Source organism: Hydractinia symbiolongicarpus, chromosome 8 (genome assembly GCF_029227915.1).
Source record: "Hydractinia symbiolongicarpus strain clone_291-10 chromosome 8, HSymV2.1, whole genome shotgun sequence".
Lineage (NCBI taxonomy): Eukaryota > Metazoa > Cnidaria > Hydrozoa > Anthoathecata > Hydractiniidae > Hydractinia > Hydractinia symbiolongicarpus.
In genome coordinates this window covers 9,273,031-9,294,255 of record NC_079882.1, presented here as the reverse complement: position 1 = coordinate 9,294,255, position 21,225 = coordinate 9,273,031, and the positions used below count along the sequence as shown (strand labels likewise).

Below are 21,225 nucleotides of genomic sequence, written 5' to 3'. Positions count from 1 at the left end.
ATAATCTAAAAGCATTTGAATGTGACAATCGATGCATACTTAGTATAAAAAGTGCTAATGAGAAAAAGTTTTCAGTATTGAGTATGGGTATGGTATGGGTATACACTCTTTTTTATAAGCATAGGGGTAATTTTAGCGTATTCCCAATAGAATATTGCAAGTTAGCCTAATATTATGCATGTTGGTATGCTTACATTTCCTGAGGTCTCTATTTATCGAAAAAAGTTAAAGAATTTTTGTTTTTGTTTTTTGTGAATTCTAATGCGTAATCAATGTGCAGCCACCAAACCTCTTTTTTAATTTGTTGCTAATTTCTTAATAATGAAGTTGATTTGCAAGATTTCTTTTTATTTTGATATTCACATTGGATCTTACATTGTGTCCTTTTGCAAAAATTACTTTTGGCATAAACACGAAGTAAGCAGTTAAATTTCTGAGCTTCCAGGTATGCTTAGCAGTGTGTTTATTTTTATTGTACTTTCTCATACTTGTGTAGGTGGTATGAGAAAGTGCATTTAAAATTGACCATTAAGTTTTGAGCTTGGGCAAGTGTTTGCCTATTACGTCCTGCATAAATGCAATGTTGTTATTTTTTCTGAAGTAAACTTTTCATATTCCATACACTTTGACCTTATATTTTAAGGTCAGTGCATTATTTAATTTATCTCTTTTTCGACTTACCATAGTTAACATTGGTGAGTGTTGGATGTCAATGAAAGGGTTGCAGCAAATCAAATGCATAATCCACAAAGTGCTGTTAGCTCCTCCACCGTGATTGGTGCCACCAACACATCTACCTCAGTTGGCTCAATTAACACTCGTATACTTCATGTTCCTAACAACAATGTGCAGCCAAGATTTATTTCAATTGATGCTAATTCTTATTCAAAAGTAGTTAATGTGCCTCGTGCTGCAAGTCCATACATTACCATTCAACCACAAATTAATCCTCAACAAAACAATGCAAGTCAGCAATATGTTCAATTTCAACTTCCAAACATGCAACAAGGTTCTAATTTCATTTGTCTGCAACCACTGTCCAATCAATCGAACAATACTCAGTCCGTACAAAATGTGCAACAAAACTTTGTCTCTGTGCCAGCTAATTTTTTTAATAATCAAGTGCAATTGCAAAACATTAGTCAACCACATCTTTCAATACAACTTCTCCAACAATCAAACCAAGTAAATAACAAAATGCAATCAGAGCAAGCAGATGCAAATATAAGTCCAAAGAAAAAAGCAAATGTTACACCTATTCAAGTTCATGGCAGTTTGAATGGACAACAAATATTAATATCACCACAATCTTCAGCATCGTCTTTAGTGGGAACAGTTTCTGTTGGTCAAGCTACACCAACAGTAAACATAAACAGCCTTCTATCACAAAACGTTCAACAAGACACAATTACTCAAAATGTTTCTGCTGCAGCATTTTTCCCAGCTTCCCCAGTGAGGAAACAAACAGGAGCAATCGCCACCCCAGTAACATCTTCAAGTATATTCCAAGCTTTACAAGCAGGTAAGTAACTCCTTTTTAAGACAAATTGCTTCTCTTTCTGCCACTTCATTATTGACTATTTCACATTTAGTAAAAAATCCTACAAATGCACCAGTTGTAAATCATAGCACTGCTAATACATTGCCAACAGTTTTAGCAGCAATAAATCCACAACAGCAACTTTCTTTGCAACAACAACAATCCTTAACTCAATTCGTGGCCCAACATGCACCACAATTACAAAATCAGCAATTAGTATTCAAGCATAGTCACAATAAAAATGAAGAAATCAGCTCAAAAGGTTTTCCAGGTATCTATATTTTGTTTCTTACAACCCCAAAGCTGCAAAATATTAAGAAAGGAGTACACTGTATTTTCTTTGATAAACAACACTTTAATCAGCCATGAAAATCCAAGAATTATGCCGACCACAATTTTAATTAAATTTTTGCAATCGTGAGAATGTAAGGCAGCAACAAAAAAGTTGCCATCTCTGGATGGAGGTATGATGATAATTCTTAACAGATTAAATAATGTCATTTCTAAACATTACAACAACAAGAAAATGTAATTGGTTGATTTAATTGGTCATCTCGTTCATTGGAAAAAATTAGAAAGTCATTACAGCATTTGTTTTTGGTGCTGTGAATGTAAAGTAGGAAGGGAGTTACGGCAGCATTGCCAAATGCCTTTATTTTTTGTTGTTTTAATAAGTCAATACTTTAAAATTTTATGTTCGTGTTTTGTTTTTACCTAACTTTCTTCTCTTAATTTTCACTCATATCTCTTTTTTTAAAATACCTCCCAAATGAACACTGCATCAAAAATTTAAACTTTAAACACCATTATGTTTATTAGAGGAAAAACGTTGGCTTTTATTCTATCTGTTTCAAGATTTACAATCTGTAGAATATTATTTTAAAATCCCAAATGTTCTTGTTGGTTTTGAAAACTATTTGCTGAAGAATCAAAAATGCTAACAAAACACTGTACTTTTTCCTACATGCTGATTGACAAACACACTGCCCATTAAAACCATTTACTTGTTGTTGTGAAATATTGTGTTTTGTAAAATATGTACAAAATATTTCACACTTCTGATAACATGCACACATTTACACACTTACAAAACAGTTTAGGTGTGCTATCAATGACCCTCCCCCCCTACATTTAGCTGCCGAAGATTAGCTTGCCATGTGCACTTTGCTGCAAAAATACCATGATCAAGATCTTCTAGTAAGAGCATAAAAATTGTTAAAAATATAGTGGTTTTCTAGGAAACCGCTTCAGTAACTTGTACTAAAGTTAAAAACAGAACTAAAAGTAAAAATTTTTTATTTTTGCTAGTAGTTATAAAAAAGTTGTTTTTTTAATTGTCACAGTAACCCTTTCAATTGTGTATAATGTCTTGTCACCAATAGGTACCATCATGATGCTTGGTGGTAATCAAACCATGAATAAACAGCAGGTCATTATTCCAAAGACCACGCCTGTTTCAAATCAAAGTTCAATGTTTGTTCCAATCACTATGGCAAACAATGTATCTGTTTTAACTAATCCGGCATCATCGATAATGGGTGCAAAAAGAGTTATTGGTCAGACTGGTCCATCCACTACATTAAGAATACAGCAACAGCAGGTTAAAAAATATTTTATTTTTTAGACTTTAAAATTGTTTTTTTTTTTTGCAATAAAAATGTTAAGATGATTGCTTATTACAACCAAGTATCTCAAGGCTGAAATACGCTATGATTTTTCAATGATAATGTCCAATTATCATTGAAAAATGACAGTGTATACAGGAAAAATGTCATTTTTACACTATCATTTTCAATGATCCTTAAAATTAAAAGTTGAACATGGTCAACTTTCAATTTTTCAATGACATTTTTTTCTATTCTAAATCGAATCGATTGTTATCGCACACATGTTTGTTGCACGCGATATAGGTTTAGGCGTAAAGAATAAAGAGAATAAAGACGCAAGAAGTGACTTAAAATTTTTATTGAGATTTGGAGAGGCCAGCCCAATTTGTGGGTTATTAAATCTTCGTTCTGTAAGAACAGAAACAGGAAGGCATGAAGCCATTAGGTATTCCAAGGTATACCACATGATAAAAACTTTGAAGTTGCGACTAGTTTGAATCTAGCAGGAAGTAGGTCTTGTAAATGCGTTGTTTTTTCTCAATGTCAACTTCTATGAGACTAAGGAGCTCATCAAAAGTATTCGGCAGCATTCTTAAAAATCGCGTATACTCTGCCACTATTTATGAAAGATCAAGATCCTAAGGAATAAACGTTAATTAAATGTCTTATTTCATCTTAAAATTATTTTGAAAAATTAAACACAATAAAAAGATCTGATTGGAAAGATAAAAATCTTGTTCAAGTATGAAATAATTTATTGCAAAATAAAAAAAGAACATTGTGATGATGTATGTGGTTTATTGAGAGTTGTAAAAAGTGATGGAGGGATTGATAAAATGTGAAAACCAAAATGCTTTACTTGCAAACCGGCAAATATTGAATATCTTCCTTCTCATTTTTTTCAAGCTTACTCTAAATTCATTAATTCTCTTTTCATCAGTATTTCATAATTTTAATTGTTTTAATTTCCTGTTTTTCTTAAAGGAGAACTAAAACAATGTTTTTTGTTATAAAAACATCTTTAACTATCACAAAAGCAACATGGCGTAAAAGTTTATAATTTTTTTTATTTTTTATATCCAAATTTTGTCCCCAAAAAACTGGTGACAAAAATATACTAAAACCATTGACCTAATCTAGAGAGAAGTCAAAGTAAAGAAAAATTGCTTTTGTACAGAACAAATAATAAAATTGGAAAGCATTGCTTGCAGATCAAACATACTAGTTTTGAATTAAGGAAAAGGTGTTTAAAAAATATGTGCAAAACGTCTAAAATTTTAGCTCCTGGAAAGAATAATTTATAGCATTTCAGTATAAAAAATTTGGCAACTCATTTTCAGACTTTGTATGGATATAGGGCTACATGTTTTTTTTATAAGCAACACAACAAGAAGATAAAATACTTGTTTAGATTTGTAAAAGGCCTGCCATGGACTGTTATGTTGTCCAATTCCACATGGATTGCTACTCCTTTTTTTCTGTGAAAATGTGAATGTTCTTAGGGGAAGATAAACTGCTTTTAGCTCTAGACCTCTTGCCTGTTGATTCCAAGGACTCCCTCCCAGTCTTCTGCTCTTGGCAAAAAAGCCCCTCAGTCCTTTTTATTTGAGACACTTTTTCTTTTTCATCTGCCCTTGGTAAAAAGCTCTCAGCCCCTTTTAAGACATCTGAATTTATCTTGTAAATAAAAGCTTTTTTTATGCTAGATTGAAAAGTTTGATTTCAGCTTCTAAATTGTGTTTGTTATTAGTCCTCTTTCTCTTGCGGTTGTAGAAACCTGACACTTTCGTTTTTCATTTTCTCAACTTTATGGTCATTATCTGAAAGTTTATTGTCACTCCTAGAAACTCCAGACAGACTTGTTCTTGCTTATTAGAAAACATAGGTTTTATAGTAGAATAAATTATTTTGTCTCTGGCTATCAATATCTCTTGATGTTTTGACCATCAGTAACATGTCTAAATAAATTATGGTCCTGGTCTTCAAATGTCTCAGTATAGATTTGGAATTTTCAGTTTTGTGAAAATCCACCAAGCTTTTAAGAGATTGAAATGTTTGAAAAGATTGAAATGCATAGAAACTTGTGGAACTGTTTCTTGAAGTAATTACTTACCATTTTCTTAACATGCTCTGAACATCTAAATCCATAAACTCCACCTTTTTGGATGGGATCTCTAACACATTTACCACTTACAATATTGTTTGATTGTAAGTTAATTGTGCTGGACCCTTCCTGTCAGAGATAAAGAAGCTTTGTAAAAGACTTTCACAAGCAGGTGCGTATTTGGGAAACTGCTTGTATACAAGTTCCATAGGGTAGCCAAAACCAGTGGTGTTGAATTGATTTGATGCTAAAGCAGTAAAAAGATTCCCCCCCCTACGTTTTATTTTGAACAGGGGGAAGTTGATAAAAGGGGTAAAATCTTTTGGTATGTGCTTCAACGTTTTTCCTTTTAAATAGTGAAAAGGATATTAACCCTTCCCGTCCCGTTCCCGGACTAGTCCGGGATATTGCTACGCTAAAATAATACCGATCCTAGACCTGTCCGGGATTTTACTAGGACCACTTTAAACGGCCCTCACGGCCAACCGGTATCTTTAAAACTAACAAGATCGACTTTTTTTAACACTAGAATAATTTATCTCTCATTTGCGCCCGATCTGACATTTTTTAAATTCGGCTACCGTAAGTTATGCAGATTTGCATTTCAAAATTAAAACAAAGATGGCGACTGGATTTAGCGCATGCTGTGGCTCTGGATCTTCGCCTTTTAGCAGCAGTAATGCATTATTTGGCCTCTCTATTAATGAACTAAACCTTGAAGAGGATAGTGATGAGGATGTAGTAGCAAGTGATGATCCAATTGACAGATTATTTGGCCAGAGTGATAGTGAAGACGAAGATTTTTTGGGATTTTCTGATGGTGGGGAAGAATGTGTATGTTATGTTATGAATGTGTATGTTATGAGTGTGACAAATGCTTTACTCCACTCTGTGTGGAACCTTGTTTTATGCTTTATCATAATTATAAAGATTTCATTGGTAAATATATTCAAATGATGTCCGAATAGAGAACTGAGAAACCGATAACGTTTTAGTATATACATTATGATTTATATATCTCAAAATTATGTTTTACATATTTGATAAGAAGTTCCTCTTACATTCCTATTATTTGCTGGTCTAAAGCACTAACTAAGCATAGGTTGTGGTCCAATAAGCACAATCTAAGCATGGCTAATAGACGGATTGCCAACTTTCCTTTTATATACTTACAATTCTTACTGAATTGTCTATTACCGGAGTCAAACCGGGACTTAGATAATGCTTTATGACCATTTTTTAAAAAAAGAGAAATACCTTACATGCATTTTAAACATAGTATATGCTTTAAATTAGTTGTTAAGGTTTATTTTAGACTAATATTATAAAAGTTACGAAAAATGTGTTTTTTTGCTAAAAACGCCTGGGATCAGGGACATAATGTGTTAAAAAATGCCTGGGGCGGAAAGGGTTAATATTAAAATCGTAAATACGAACATGAATTTTAAGCATGGCTAACCGTAATTATTGTTTGATCAGTAAGTTGTGCAATCAAAGTCAAACTTCCCAGCTGAACCTTTCGAAAATTGGCCTTATCATATAATTCTACTGCAGTATGTTTATGGCCATCCACTCCTGATTTAGAGTGAGCTTTTTGTCCTGCTAAAAGAGCAGCTCCTGCAGATGAATGCCAACATTAATACATTAAATATGTCAGGCATCAATGTTGGTTTCCCTTTTCTAAGAATAGGTTAAATTAGCTCATGTTCTAGTTCTTTTTGGACTGATAAGGTGAAATTTTCTAAAATAGAATCCTTAAAGCAGTATTGCAAAAATTAGATCTAATGCAATGAATGAAATAGAAAATCTAAAATTTAACTCAATTCAAAAACATGCATTTTTATTAACTCCTAATGTTTTTGTTGGTTAAGTTATTTAGACATGCGAATTAAAAAAAATATTAAACTAATTTATTTTTTCTCATGGATGAAGCACTGATTAAATTTGTTGATCCTAATATATTTTAGATTGCACCAAGATCAACAGCATCAACCTCGTCAGCAGGTGTCAACAACATGTCACTGAATAGCAGCAATCAAAAGATTCTAATACCGGTTCAATCTTCCAATCAGCAACAGTATATCATCCAATCAGTTCCTCAAAAAATTGTTCAATTAAACTCACAACAAAATAACCCTACTATGGTCAGTATTTCTATCGTGATTACATTTAAACATGACATAAAAGCTTTTGTGTATAATATGTATTGACGTAACGGTTAATTAACGTATTAACAATATAAGATTAGTGTAAGTATTACTCAGAAGGTATGAATTTGTAGTCCTGTTAATGTTAAAAGTGATCACACTGAATACATGCTTTGAAATGATTTAGTTTGTTTTTGGGTAAGATTGCAATATAATCAGTTTAAGAATAAAAATTTTCCTACAAGTAACAATTCTCACAATGGAATGGCCAAAGCAAGATAATTTCAACTTTTTGGCATTATTTTTTGAAAAAAAACTAGAGAAATTTGTGTAAATTTCACGAACTTATGTGTTTAAACTAGTAACACATTTATCTTTTTACAATGTCGTTCATCTTAGATTACGATAGCTGTTAGTTGCGTTTTTTGCATGTATTGAAATAAAATTTAGGAGCAGTATGCTTATGTCTATAAGCATGTGCCTAATGTTTAAAATTATAAGGTTATAATTGCTTTCAGATACAACAAAAACATGATACTCCACCAGCTTCAACAATTTCGAAATCTGCTGGTAAAGCAACAACGGTTGGGTAAGTATTAATTTTCTTCACCAATGCAAAGTTTTACTCTTTTTTTTTATTATGTTACAGCAAAAATGAACTTATATATTTTAGGTCAGTCACTGACTCTAAGCCAGTTAAAAAACCTTGCAATTGCACAAAATCACAGTGTCTTAAACTGTAGGTTATTTTATTTTTAGTGTATGTGAAATTGCTATGTTACAATTAAATGGTTCCTCTATTTATTTAGACTTTGTTAAGAACTTAATTTCTATACATAAGTAACACATGCAGCGATAAAACATAACCTATTTCCTATTATAATTTAAATTCTTTGTTATTTTTATCTATATTGCTATGATAATTTTTTTACATTTCTTAACACGTTTATGATATTCCGGCAAAATACAATATGAAAAAAATTCATTTTTTAAAGAACAGTGAGCTGCTTCTTAACAATTGTATGTTTAACTTGCACCTAATTTAAATTTATTTTGTGTTCAGGTATTGTGAATGTTTTGCAAATGGTGAATTTTGCAGCAACTGCAACTGTCGACTCTGTTTTAACAACATCAATCATGAAAATGAAAGAAAAAAAGCAATTAAGGTGATATAATTTGTCCTTGATCTATTTTAGCCTTTATTTTTATTTCTTTAAGAATTTAGTGGTAAAAGGGCTGATACCGTTACTTTATAAATGGATTTAAAGAAACATATTGAACTGGAAACTCCTCCTCCACCATAACTTCCAATTCTTTGTGGTGCAATGTCTTATGACATTGCACCAGAAAGGGGGAGGGGGTTGTGCAAGTGCGTCTTCTAGCCTGTACTAGTCGATGCTTTGCCACTGTCCCCAGGTTGGCCCAAGAAAGAGTTTTCATTGTTTTTTGCTAAAACTACCAAAAATCACTAAAGTTACCAAATTTTTGATAAATCAAACTAAGCATTTTTGCATAATTTTTAACCGTATATTTAGGCTTGTTTAGAACGCAATCCATATGCATTTCACCCAAAAATTGGCAAAGGAAAAGTAAAGGGTGACAATGAAAGAAGACATACAAAAGGTATGGAAATACAGTGAATTCATTCTTAAAAATATTAAATTCTGTGAAATTGTGAAAAAATATTCATTGTAGGGAATTAATAGTTATTTTTTTAAATTTTCTGTATACATTTACATTTAAATGTTTAATTCTAAACATTAATGCTAAATTCTAAACTTTTATCATTAAAGGTTGCAACTGCAGAAGATCTGGATGTTTGAAGAATTATTGTGAATGCTACGAAGTTAGTAACCTTTGTCTCAATTACTTCCTTTTATATTCACAATTGTTTATTTCAATCAACTTAATAATTGTTTTCAGGCAAAAATTCTTTGCTCAGAGCTTTGTAAATGCATTGGTTGCAAAAATTTTGAGGAGTCAGCTGATCGTCAAACACTTATGCATCTTGCTGACGCTGCGGGTGAGTCAAGTAAATAGAACATCAAAATTAAATGACAATAAAAACAAGATTCATCGTTACATTTTGTTTTCAAAGCTTTTGGTAAAACTTCTACCATTTTCAATGTACAGAGTGTTAAAAAAACAAAATCCACAGTTTATTTTAACAATAAAACTGGTCTGGATAAATCCTGATTTCTAGGAAATATGTCCTGCATAGTAATGCACTTAAATTGCACAAAAATTAGCAATGGCCATCAAATATTTAACATATATTATGCACAAGCTATTTATTTTGCTTGCTCTTTTGTGCGTTACCTCATCTGATTTATTAAATATTTAAAATCTACATAAAATGGGACAAAACATTGTTGCTATGGTAATGCTAAGCTGATTAAGAAGTAATAAGCAAAAAACTGGAAGTTTTTAGGAATAATGAATATGCTGAATGTGTGTCTAAACCATAGTATCCCTAACCTACTGAGGATAATAAGTTTCTTTTTTGTATTCTCATTAATTTTACATTTGGAGTTCCTGATGTCACTCTATATTTTATTTTGTTTTATCCATTAGGATTGAGTTTCTGGCAATTTTTTCACTCCCTTTTTTTGGTCTCATTTGCTACCTGGCTATCAAGTTTTTCACCATTTTCGAAATCAAGGAATAAATCTCTAAAAATGTCACACATTTTTTTGAGAGCCCTAAATTATAAAGATGTGACAAAAGTTAGGGCCAGGAAAAATTTTAACTGCAAACTTTTATGGATCTTTCACTGTTTTAGAGGTGAGAGTTCTTCAACAAAATGCAGCAAAAAGTAAATTAGCAAAGCAAACAGATAATGTTGATAAAAAGATAGCTACAGCACAAAAGGAGAAGTAAGTCCAAAACGTTTTCTATGACTACATCACTATGTCCAAATTACACGAACCAACCACAGATCTTTGTTGTTGTTTGTTGATGATGATGTTGGTATTAAAGCTGATCCATTTCTAACAGGAGGAATTCCGTTCTTTGATTTCTGAAGTTTTACAAACTTGGGGCTTGTGTTGTCCAATTATCTTCACATTACAGCGACCAAATAATTTTGAAGTAACTAAACATTTTTTAACCTTCATTTCAGGCTGCCTTTTAATTTTATGACAGCAGATGTTTCAAAAGCAACGTGTGACATTCTACTTGCATGTGCTCAAAAAGCAGAAACAGTATGTATTTTTTATTTAGTTGATTTAAGGTGAGAAGATTTTATTCCACAATCATAATCCTGTTAACTGTGTAATTATTATACATGGGTGAACCTTTAGTCTTGTTATTTTCTAACATTCCCTTTTTTAAAATTCAAATACTTACGCTCTAACTAAAGTTTCTATTTCACTATGTACATTTTCCTTGATCATAAATAAATGCATTTTGGAATTTATTTCAAAAAGATAAAAGTAATGAAAAATTTTGGGGTATATTAACAAACATTTATTTCCACAAAATAAATGCATATTGACAAAAGTTAATTGTGAAAAATATCCACAAGAAATTCAAGAAATTCAATTTAAAATTCCCTCTTTATCTCATGAAAATGCACCTAATTATCAAAGACTTAGATTCATTAAAATTTAATAGAACAGCTCCCATCTCTGTTTCACATGCCTTGATTGAAATTTTTTGACAGTTTGTTTTAAAAAATGCTGTATTTGCAACAGTTGTCCCTTGTAAAACCTTTTTTCCCTAAAAGCTTTTTTCTTAATGTAGTAAAGATATTGTACAATTCACGAAAAAACTCTGTTACTCCACTTTGATGTTCTATGTTTATTGAAGGAAACCTCAGAATAAGCAACACACTTGCATCAGGTTTAATGTGTTTTCTGTTATTATAGAGTAATCTTTCTGAAGAAGAAACAGAACGTTCAATTATAGACGAGTTTTCTAGATGTTTAAATCAAATTATAGACAAAGCTAACGAAGCAAAAGAAGGTATAATATTTATTAAAAAATTGTTTTATCAATATAACAAGCTGTTGATATCTGGAAAAACCTTTTAAATAGTGAAAAATCAACTGGCCCTAGATTTAGGCTTAATACAGTTCGTTCCACAAACTTCAGTGTCAGTTAATTTTTTCTATTTGGCGAAATGTACATTGAACTTGATGGGCAAATTTATGCAAAATTTACATTTTCTGTTTTTGTTTGATAAATTTTACCATCAGATTATTTTTTTTAAGAAATAAAACAACTGCTCTTTCTGAGTTTTTTTTTTACAATTGCGAATATACTATGAGAATGAAATTAGAACAAAAAGATTTTATTGACGAGCCCTTTGAGTAAACTGCAATGGGTGTAGAAATGTGATGTAAACTGATGACAAATTAATTATCAACTCTGAATACAGAAACATCAGCTATGCCAGTCACATGTATGAAGAAAAAAATATGAATGCACACAATTGAAACAAATCTGTCTTTACCTGACTAAACAAAATTCAGTAAATGCTGTATACTAGGCCAACTTGATTGGTAGCAGTATGTCTTGTGGGTCATCTATCTTGAAGTTTAAGGTTTTATAGAAACACTTTGCATCTTCTTCTTACAGTTTGTAAATAAATGATATGTATGTCCAGGAAGTGTGTCGTGGGAAGGAATATATTCATAATTTTTTGTTTTTTAGGAAAAAGGTGACAGTGGTTGACTTAGCTGATATATAATAGATTTGATAAATTATTTTATAATCCTGTATATCCTGTAAAATATAATTGTGGATGTAATTTTACCCAAATAGTATTGTTATATTTTGTACATATTCTTTTATCTGATATAACTAATTACAATTGTTACAGCATTGTTTCTTGTAAAAGATGTGTATTGTGATATTAGCTGTTGTGAAAATTACTATCCTGCTTTTTCAAAACTGAAACAAAACTGTCAGCTGATCGTACAGTTGTTAGCTGTACTTTCTGTAATGTTTATGTGTAGCGTAATAAACATAAAGTGAAAACATAAAGTTGAAATAGATAAACTTGAAATTTCTCCCCAACAAATCTTATTGGTAACAATAAAAAAAGAAAATGTATATGCTGTTTGTGTTTTAATGTTTAACATTCAATGTATTTTTTGTTTGTTTGGTTATTTGATTTTATAGTTCGTGTGTGATACAAAAGAATAATGTCTCAACAAAAAAAGAAAAATTGTCTAAAACGTTGGCTTAATTCTTCATCTTGTGTTCTTCTCGGCCAGGATTTGATCCAACTGTTACTTTCCCATCTGCTACTTTAACTTATACACAACAAAATGATTTCATTATGAAAATGTTAGACAGTTCTGTGTTGCTAAATTGAGCATACCACTGTGAAAAATGTAATAAACGATTTGACTTGTACCTCTGCCCATAACGAAATATGCAATCAAAGAGGAGTGTTTACAGAGAGATAAAATACAAAGTATTTTTTCTTGTCCGCACATTTTAATATAAAAATTAACTTTTTTCCCTATAATCCAGATAATTATTTCGACAATCGTATCATCGTCTTGTGATGTCTCGATATTAAAGGGGGCCTAATAACACTCATTTCAGGAATACGGTTTAATACCCAAATTCTATCATAATCTATTTTCTATATTATAAGTCCCTTCTTGCTTCGTTTTTTATTGCCTAAAAAGAATATTGATTGAATTGATGATTTTTTTATAACATTGAATAGTTTTCTATTAGTGTTGTTTTAGTTTAGTAATGAAACCATAAACACGAAACAATTGGATTATGGCTGAAGATGTACATGATAACTGGTCAATTAACGTTGAAATAAGAAATGGTACTGGGGTAAGGAATTCTCATCATAGTCACGTGTCAGTCTGGTAGGGCTTTGCATGTGGAATCTAATATTTTCAACTGAATAATTATTTCTTCTCACTTGTTTAGAAAAATGTAGAATCTACGCCTCCTCTGGATGAAAAAGAGCCAATTACCAAAAGAAACTCCACAGTATCAAATCATACTATCTCATCCTCCTCATCTGATAGTGACCAGGAAATTGATGAAGAATTAAATCGAGATGCGGAAGGTTATATCACTATTATTTTGTACCAAGCTTTTTGAAATTAAATCATGCAGTGACCTTCTTATTCTTATTGATAACATCACCATTATCACCGTATTTTAGGTTTGATTCTTGTATTCGCTCAAACTTTGCATTTTATTGTAGATTACAAGGATGTCGTTATTCCATTTGGAACTATTTTTGACACACAAGAGCATAAACAGGAATATTTTCTGCCCTGTGTTCCTGTCCGTATAACAATTACTGAAAGAATTCATCAGCCTGCGTCACATAGACTCAATCCAAATCTGTGCGTTGATTTTTGCCTTTACTTTTTTGTTATTTATTGTTAAGAGATTTGTTTTCTTAAGAAAATTCTAACCTTTTAGCTATGTTATCAACATAACCCATGGAATATATAAATGGAAAATCAAAAGAAGGTACAATCATTTCCGGGAACTATACAGCCATCTTGAATTGTATCGCGCGAAGGCTATTGTGCAACACCCCACTATGGCAACGCGTTTAGACAAAGTTCCAAGATTCCCTGCACGACCAGATATTACCATCTTAACAACCAAGAAGAAAGACAAGCAAATGAGAAAGTTGCAGAGATTTTTACAAAATGTTGTCAACTGCGATAGATTTAGAAATAATAGACATACGCTGGAATTTTTAGAAGTATCTTTTTTATCGTTTGTACATGGACTCGGTGATAAAGGAAAGTAAGTATTTTAATTTCTAAATCGTTTTGACTTTAAGAAGCTGTTTGTTAAGGTCAAGTTGCAATATCATGTGTGCAGTTTCATGTTAAATCTGATATTTTGTTTTACAGAGAAGGAGAAGTAGCTAAAAGAGCTGGTGGGCATACATTTTCTAAAGGATTATTTGGAGCCTTCAAAGTAAACATTGCTTGGCACGACAGGTAATCTTTTACTTCTTGTTTTTCATCAAATAATGTCACTCGCATGTCTCACATTTTATCACATTTCTTTACAGGTGGCTGATAGCAAAAAGTAGCTTTGTGGCGTACATTGAGTAAGTAGACTTTTTCAAATAACTGCAGTTTTTACATGTGCACCCTTACACCGTTATGCATTATGTTATCTTCATAGTGCTGAAAAGAATCTCATTCGCGACGTTTTGTTGTTGGATAAAGGCTTCACTGTGTCTTGTGATAAATCCGTCACTGGGATTCATAATGGTTTACTAATTTCGAATAATTCGAGGTATATATAGTCCAATTGTTTCTATTTTTTGTATGAAAGCCTTACCTTAATCAGTCAAGTTATCCTGCCATGTTATAAGACGCTTCCATAAAGGCCAGCAGTGTTTTAATGCTTTACCTTTGTTTTTATAGAAACTTACTTGTCAAGTGTGCATCTGGAAGACATGCAAGGTATGACCTGTAGTTAGAAATGTTATGCCCTAGCAAAACTCCTAGTTAAGAGTTCCAGTAAAGCTTATCCTACCAAAAAAAGTTTTTACATTCTCTGTTAAGTTCTGTGAGTTTTCATTTTTATTCAGAGAGTGGATGCGTGAGATTGTTAATGTCATGAGTGAGACCGGTGTAGATTTCATACGAGAGCACCGATATAACTCTTTCGCACCTGTAAGAAGAAACAGTTGGATAAAGTGGTACGTTTCTCTTATATTTTCGTTGATATGTGAAGAGTACGAGAAAATTTTCATGAAAGAAGTAATTTTTTCAGGTTTGTTGATGGAGAAGATTATTTCTCAAAAGTTGCTGATGCAATAACTAGTGCAAAAGAAGAAATTTTCATTACAGACTGGTGGTAAGTTCAGACTGGTTATTCCTCGTTTGAAATCCTGAAATTTTTGTGATATTTTCAGTTTTGACTCTGCCCTTAAGGAGGGCGGGGTGTTCTGCTCGGGAAAATGTTAGCCTAAATGGGAGCATTGATTGTACTATAAAATATTTAAAAAAGCACTCTTAAATCATAAGTTTAAAAGTTAATGTTTGGTGCAGCAAGCTTTCCTAGCTAAGTGAGTCAAAAGACTTGAGATAATTAGAGGAAATTGATCATTGACTTGACCGGAGTTATCAAACCAGGAAAAAAATTTGACTTGGGGAAAATGAGGGGTGCAAAAAATTATGGGTTTGGGGGAAATAATTTAGGTTTTGCCTGGGGGAGAGGGGGGAGGAGCAATCCAGTTTACTGGGAGGAAGTTATGCCTAATTTTTAGTTCAAAAAAACCCTTTTGAGATCTTTTAAATAATTGTTTTTGTTATACATGTGTTTAGGTTGAGTCCTGAGTTAATTCTAAAACGTCCCACAGAACATGTCGACGAGTATAGGTTAGATATGCTTCTTAAAGAAAGAGCTGAAAATGGTGTTCGAATTTACGTTATTTTATACAAGGAAATTGAAATGACGTTAAGTATAAACAGTGCTTATTCCAAGAGAACTTTAATGCAACTACATCCTAATATAAAGGTAATTTCTTTATTACCTAGACTCATTAAATAGCAGTAATGCTTATCATTCTACCAGACGTTTTATATTAATGTATTCTGCGAGTGACAAACATTTATGGATGAATTGACTTCATAGGTACTGCGGCATCCTGACCATGTTGCTAGTGGAAACGCCACAGTGTTGTGGGCACATCACGAGAAGATAGTTTGTGTCGATCAAACCGTTTGTTTTTTTGGAGGTAATCTTTCCCACTTTTTTTACAAAAGTTTAACCAGTTTCATTGCTTAAAATTGCATTATTAAATTTGTTATATTTTTATTACAATTTTCGTCTAACACACAATAATACTTGCCTGTCATAAGATAGGTTTATTCATAAAAGTTATAATTGCTGATCAACATTTCTCAATGTTAAAAGCTGAAATCATTCGCCTGTCTTTAGATTTAGATTTTTTTTAAGCGGAAAACTAGTTTTGATAAAATTGTTGATACTAGGGCATCAATTTTCACTTTATAGAGCTTTTGCGTCTGTTTTTTGTGGTTACCATGACAGTTGAGTGGTTTTCGTAAAAGATACACACATGATAAATAGCCATGACTAGTCATTCCCTTCTCAGTGTAAGTGGTGATTTTTGCTTTCTTTTGATTAGGTCTTGATTTGTGTTATGGAAGATGGGATGATAATACGCACAGACTGACAGATTTCGGATCAGCTACTCCAAATTTTTTCGGAAAAACGGTATGCTATCCGAACTTTTAAGATTGTTTGTTTTATTCGATTTCAACTAAGATCGTTTCAAACATTATTCCGAATTAATTTGTGAATTCTTGTTCTTATGTTTACCGCATTTTGCTTAGGAATCTGCTGTGGTGGGTTTATCAGCCTTAATGTTGAATCCTGACGCTATCGACAGTGCATATCATCGCGAACAACTTCGCAAACTTCCACAGGGAGTTGCCAAAATGTTTATCGGGAAGGACTACACTAATCCGTATGTTCAGGACGTTACAGAGGTTGATAAACCGTTCACTGATCTTTTCAACAGAAATCTAATTCCGAGAATGCCATGGCATGATATTGCTTGTGTGGCGTATGGTAACGCTGCAAGAGATTTGGCGAGACACTTCATTCAACGTTGGAACTTTACTAAGGTGATTGTGTTAATTTTGGCGGGAATATATTTTCGTGTATGAAAAGTTTTTTTGCGTTATTAAATATTTATAAAAGAAAAGTGTAGACAAGAAATCTTAATTAAACACCCAATATTACACTTTTATTTATTCTTTATTATGATCTTGGCGTCAGTGTTTCATTTCCTTTTTTGTGTGAAAGAAATTGCGCTTCTTTTCACTTTAAGATTAATAAAATTACCTCATTAAGTTTTTGTTGTATTTTTTTTAATCTTTTATATTTGTTATTTTAGCATCAAAAAGCAAAAGTGGATATAACAATCCCTTTTCTTGTTCCAAAAGTTAAATTGGACTCTAAAAAGATACCTGAAGGCTTTGACAATTTTACAGAATGTGACATTCAAGTAAGGTGTTACTCTGTCCTATAATGTAAATCATCCTAAATGCAAATCGTATAAACCTTTTCATCTATAAATACTAAATGTTTTTTTTCTGCATTTTTTTCATTATCAGATTCTTCGTTCGGCTTCGACATGGTCAGTTGGGGAAAATTCGACAGAAAATTCGATTTACGAAGCATATCAAGAACACATTAGAAATTCGAAATATTATATATACATTGAAGTGAGTGTCATATTTTTAGTAATGCAAAAACACTGGTAACACTAAATGTTAGAAATAATATTTTTTAATTTAGAATCAATTTTTTATAACATCTTTGCCTGACCACTATGTGTTGAACAAAATTGGAGATGCTTTGGTTGAAAGGATCTTGTTAGCGTATAAGTATGTAACTCCCCTTTTTTTTTAGTGTTACTAAAACATTAGAAATTATAATTGACTATCGTTTTTATTCTCTTCTTTAGCAATAACGAAACATTTCGAGTATATGTTGTTATGCCTCTTCTTCCATGTTTTCCAGGTGAGCAGATGTCGTTTCCATCAACTAAAATATTCTTGTTCACGCGATTTAATAGTTTAAAACTTACTGATACAAAAAGTACAAGCTTTTCCAATCTATATTGCGTCAATAAAAGAATATGCTGTCAAACCTATTTCTTTAATTTTTAGAACCTCAACCTTTTTTAGATGAATGTTTAAAAAGCGCTTAAATTTCATGTTTAAATTATTTTTCAGGGGAGATTGGCACCGCATCCGCTACTGCGACATGTTTTGTTGAGTTTTGGAACTTACAGAGCAGTCGCAATATTATCAACAAATTAAAAGAAGGTGGAGGTAAGTAATTTACGTTTTTTGCACAATCAGTAATGCCTTGTAAAATATTTAGTACAACCTCTCAATTGTTGTTTTTTAGTTGAGGATACATCTGCATACATCAATTTTTACGGGTTACGAAATTATGCGGACTTACGAGGAAAGATGGTGAGTGTTTATTCGTCATGTAATGTTCCGTGTAAAGCTGTTGTAAGTTGTAAGTTTTTATTTTCTTTATTTAAATTTTAGGTGAGCGAGATTGTATATGTACATAGTAAACTGATGATAGTGGACGATAACGTTGTTATTATGGGTTCAGGTACACGTCACACCTTGTTCTGTTTCTATTATGCTGTTTTTGAAACATTAGTGTGGCATTAACGTGAGTTTCATTTCGCCCAAAGTAGGCTGAATTATCCTCACTTCCTTATAGTCATATAATTAATATTCAGGTGAGTAGCACTGCGTATGTGCAGTTATCATATTGGTCGGGTAAAACAAGGCTTCTACCTAAAATTTAGTTCACTTCGGGGATAGTAACCCCTATTGCATACACAACGGCAATTGCTTCTGATTGATATTTCACTTAAGACAAATAAAACTTTCATGTATATGGCGCCTTAAATTGTAATTGTTTCGTTCAGCTAACATTAATGATCGAAGTATGCTTGGTAGTCGTGACTCAGAACTGGCTGTATGCGTTCAAGATACTAGCACGGTAAGTAGTGGAACGTTTGTAGAGTATTTTATCCAGTGTGTTGGGGTGTTTTACCACTGTGCTGAGCCAGTGATGGAGCAAAATGTACCAACGTCGTGGAGTGTTCCTACTAATGTGGTGCAGTGCTTTTTTCAGTGTTGTGGGATGTTTTATGCTAGTCGTACCAGTAACCATGTAATCTTTACGTCATGTTAAGCTTTTAGTATGAATCATGTCCTTGTGTAGATCTGTGGTTGTGTTCGTTTGTGCCTCGTACTTTCTCCACAGAACTCGCATTAATAGTACACTAATAAAGTAGAATGGAAGCACTTCTTGTTGACATTTAAGATACATGGCGTGATGAATGGGAAACAAGTTAAAGTTGGCCAGTTTGCTGCAAAATTGAGACGAAAATTATTTCAAGAGCATTTGGGTTTACTTGATGAACCGTATGCGAATGTGATTGATCCTATCAGTGATGATTTTTACAAGGTTGGTAACATAAACATAAACAATGTTTACAGAAGCCAAGTTAACGTTTACTTACTCTGTATGGATAAAATGTTTACATTTTAGAATGCTTGGGTGGCCACAGCTCGTAACAATACTACGGTATACGAACAGGTACTTACTTTCTTATAATTCAAACGTTTGTAACATTTACAATGTAAACTTTTGTGATTGATCATAGTAAATCCGTGTATTTTATTCTCTACCGAGAATTCTTTACCTCGATCAGACCTCCGTTCGGGCAAGTGTAATTTGTGTAATCAAATTGAGGTAACGCTCCTTTGCACATTGCTAAATATCGAATCCAACGATTAAACCCCGCCCACTGCCATGTTTAATTTTAACATAGTGATAGCGTTTGTGTTGTGCATAGGTATTTCGATGTTTACCTACACAAGAAGTAAAATCTTTTGTGGAGCTAGAACAGTACAAGGTATGTTGTTTAACAATCTCTAATATATTTTTTCGCTCGGGGAGATAATAATCCTAAATAGTGATTAATAGGATCTAATTTTAAAATTTTTTTTTTTACATTTTTACATTAAATGCTAATTTTGTTCCAAACTGTTTTAATTCTACATAAGTTTTATTGTCAAAAAAAATCTAGAACAGAAGTTACAGAGTTTGGGATTCTCTTCCCTCACCCCGCCTTTTTTAAGGCACCTAGAGAATGCCTGTTAGGAATAGTGTTAGGGGTACTATGTTTATAAGCTGTTTTTCATGTAACGAAAAAGCCATGGTAACCTCTGTTGGTGCATTTTCTTTCTATAGAAAATCAATGGTCTCAATATTAACGATCCAGTTCAAGCTCGTTCTATGTTGAAAAACATACGTGGATTTCTTGTGGAGAAACCATTGGACTTTTTATTACATCAAAATTTATGGCCTGCTGCTGGTACTAATGAGTCATTAGTTCCAACCAAAGTATTTACCTAATTTTAATAATTTATGTTCTAACCTAAAACAAGACATTCATGTGCGTGAAAATTACAGTAAGATGATTTCATGCAAATTTGTAGGTAATTTAGGGTATATATTTGCAGTGATGTTCGTATAAGTAAGATACGTGTTGCTGAATTGTAGTTCGTTTTACATAAGAAGGAATCTTACTCACGGCGAGTTACAACTGTGATTCTGTATAGTAGACTGATAAAAGCCTGATTTTCAAAGGAAATATTTTGTTACGTATGTTGTAACACTGCTGGGATGTGTTGTTCGGGTGACCACTACAAGAAACTCCTAAGAATAGAATATACTCCTTGAAGCTTGAGAAAAAATTGTTTTGGTGCCTGTAGTCTTCTAGAAGAGGTAACAAAACTCATTCCTAATTTGAAAGTAGATGGTCACTCTGTATTGTTTTAAAATTTTTTTCTTCGATGATTTCATTTCATTTATAGTTTTTAGGAATATTTATAATTCAAATACGTATATTTTATGCATATATTTCTTGGGCGAATAGCATGCTTGGATATTTTAACCATATCAGAGCAGTTTTTAACTCGTAATATTGGAGGGATTTTTCGTAATTTTGATATTTAATCTCTAAATATTTTGTAAATTTTTCTAAATAAACTATGATCCCTTTTCTTGTTTTTGTCTTTTAAAACCCGCTTTCCTCTTGTGATTTATTAACCTGGAAGTATCAGGAATGCTCTAATAAATGATGGGCGTTTATGTACACGAATTATTTAAATCCATTTTACTTACTTTCTTAAAAGTGACCACTATAAGTTTGGATTTACACACAATGTGAACCACTCAAAAAATCAGAAGAAACAAAAGTATTAAGATAAATAGAAGCTATCCACAGGG

The 21,225-nt window shown here is 32.2% G+C and overlaps 2 protein-coding genes across 3 annotated transcripts; both read left to right on the top strand.

Annotated features, from left to right (window-relative positions):
• Positions 1-400: 400 nt before the first annotated feature.
• Positions 401-13,203, top strand: LOC130654972 (protein lin-54 homolog). 2 transcript variants are annotated; one of them, XM_057457671.1, is made up of 14 exons: positions 401-1,522; positions 1,593-1,811; positions 2,923-3,140; positions 7,219-7,392; positions 7,914-7,987; positions 8,072-8,137; positions 8,462-8,564; positions 8,934-9,021; positions 9,192-9,244; positions 9,322-9,421; positions 10,181-10,274; positions 10,520-10,601; positions 11,268-11,364; positions 12,055-13,203. In XM_057457671.1, the coding sequence occupies exons 1-14, from the start codon at positions 736-738 to the stop codon at positions 12,063-12,065; spliced, it is 2,166 nt and encodes a 721-aa protein (XP_057313654.1). In that variant the 5' UTR covers positions 401-735; the 3' UTR covers positions 12,066-13,203. The 2 variants fall into 2 exon arrangements, with proteins under 2 accessions (XP_057313654.1, XP_057313655.1); XM_057457672.1 differs by having other exon boundaries at positions 7,219-7,395; positions 7,917-7,987.
• LOC130654971 (phospholipase D1-like) lies at positions 13,065-20,999 on the top strand. Its single transcript, XM_057457670.1, has 26 exons — positions 13,065-13,203; positions 13,303-13,444; positions 13,586-13,730; positions 13,810-14,145; positions 14,256-14,345; positions 14,420-14,458; positions 14,536-14,649; positions 14,781-14,819; positions 14,948-15,058; positions 15,133-15,216; positions 15,687-15,879; positions 15,997-16,099; positions 16,511-16,599; positions 16,719-17,012; positions 17,285-17,395; positions 17,505-17,615; positions 17,689-17,777; positions 17,858-17,913; positions 18,129-18,227; positions 18,307-18,374; positions 18,456-18,525; positions 18,851-18,924; positions 19,252-19,395; positions 19,480-19,527; positions 19,787-19,846; positions 20,185-20,999. The coding sequence occupies exons 1-26, from the start codon at positions 13,144-13,146 to the stop codon at positions 20,347-20,349; spliced, it is 2,934 nt and encodes a 977-aa protein (XP_057313653.1). The 5' UTR covers positions 13,065-13,143; the 3' UTR covers positions 20,350-20,999.
• The last annotated feature ends 226 nt before the right edge of the window (positions 21,000-21,225 follow it).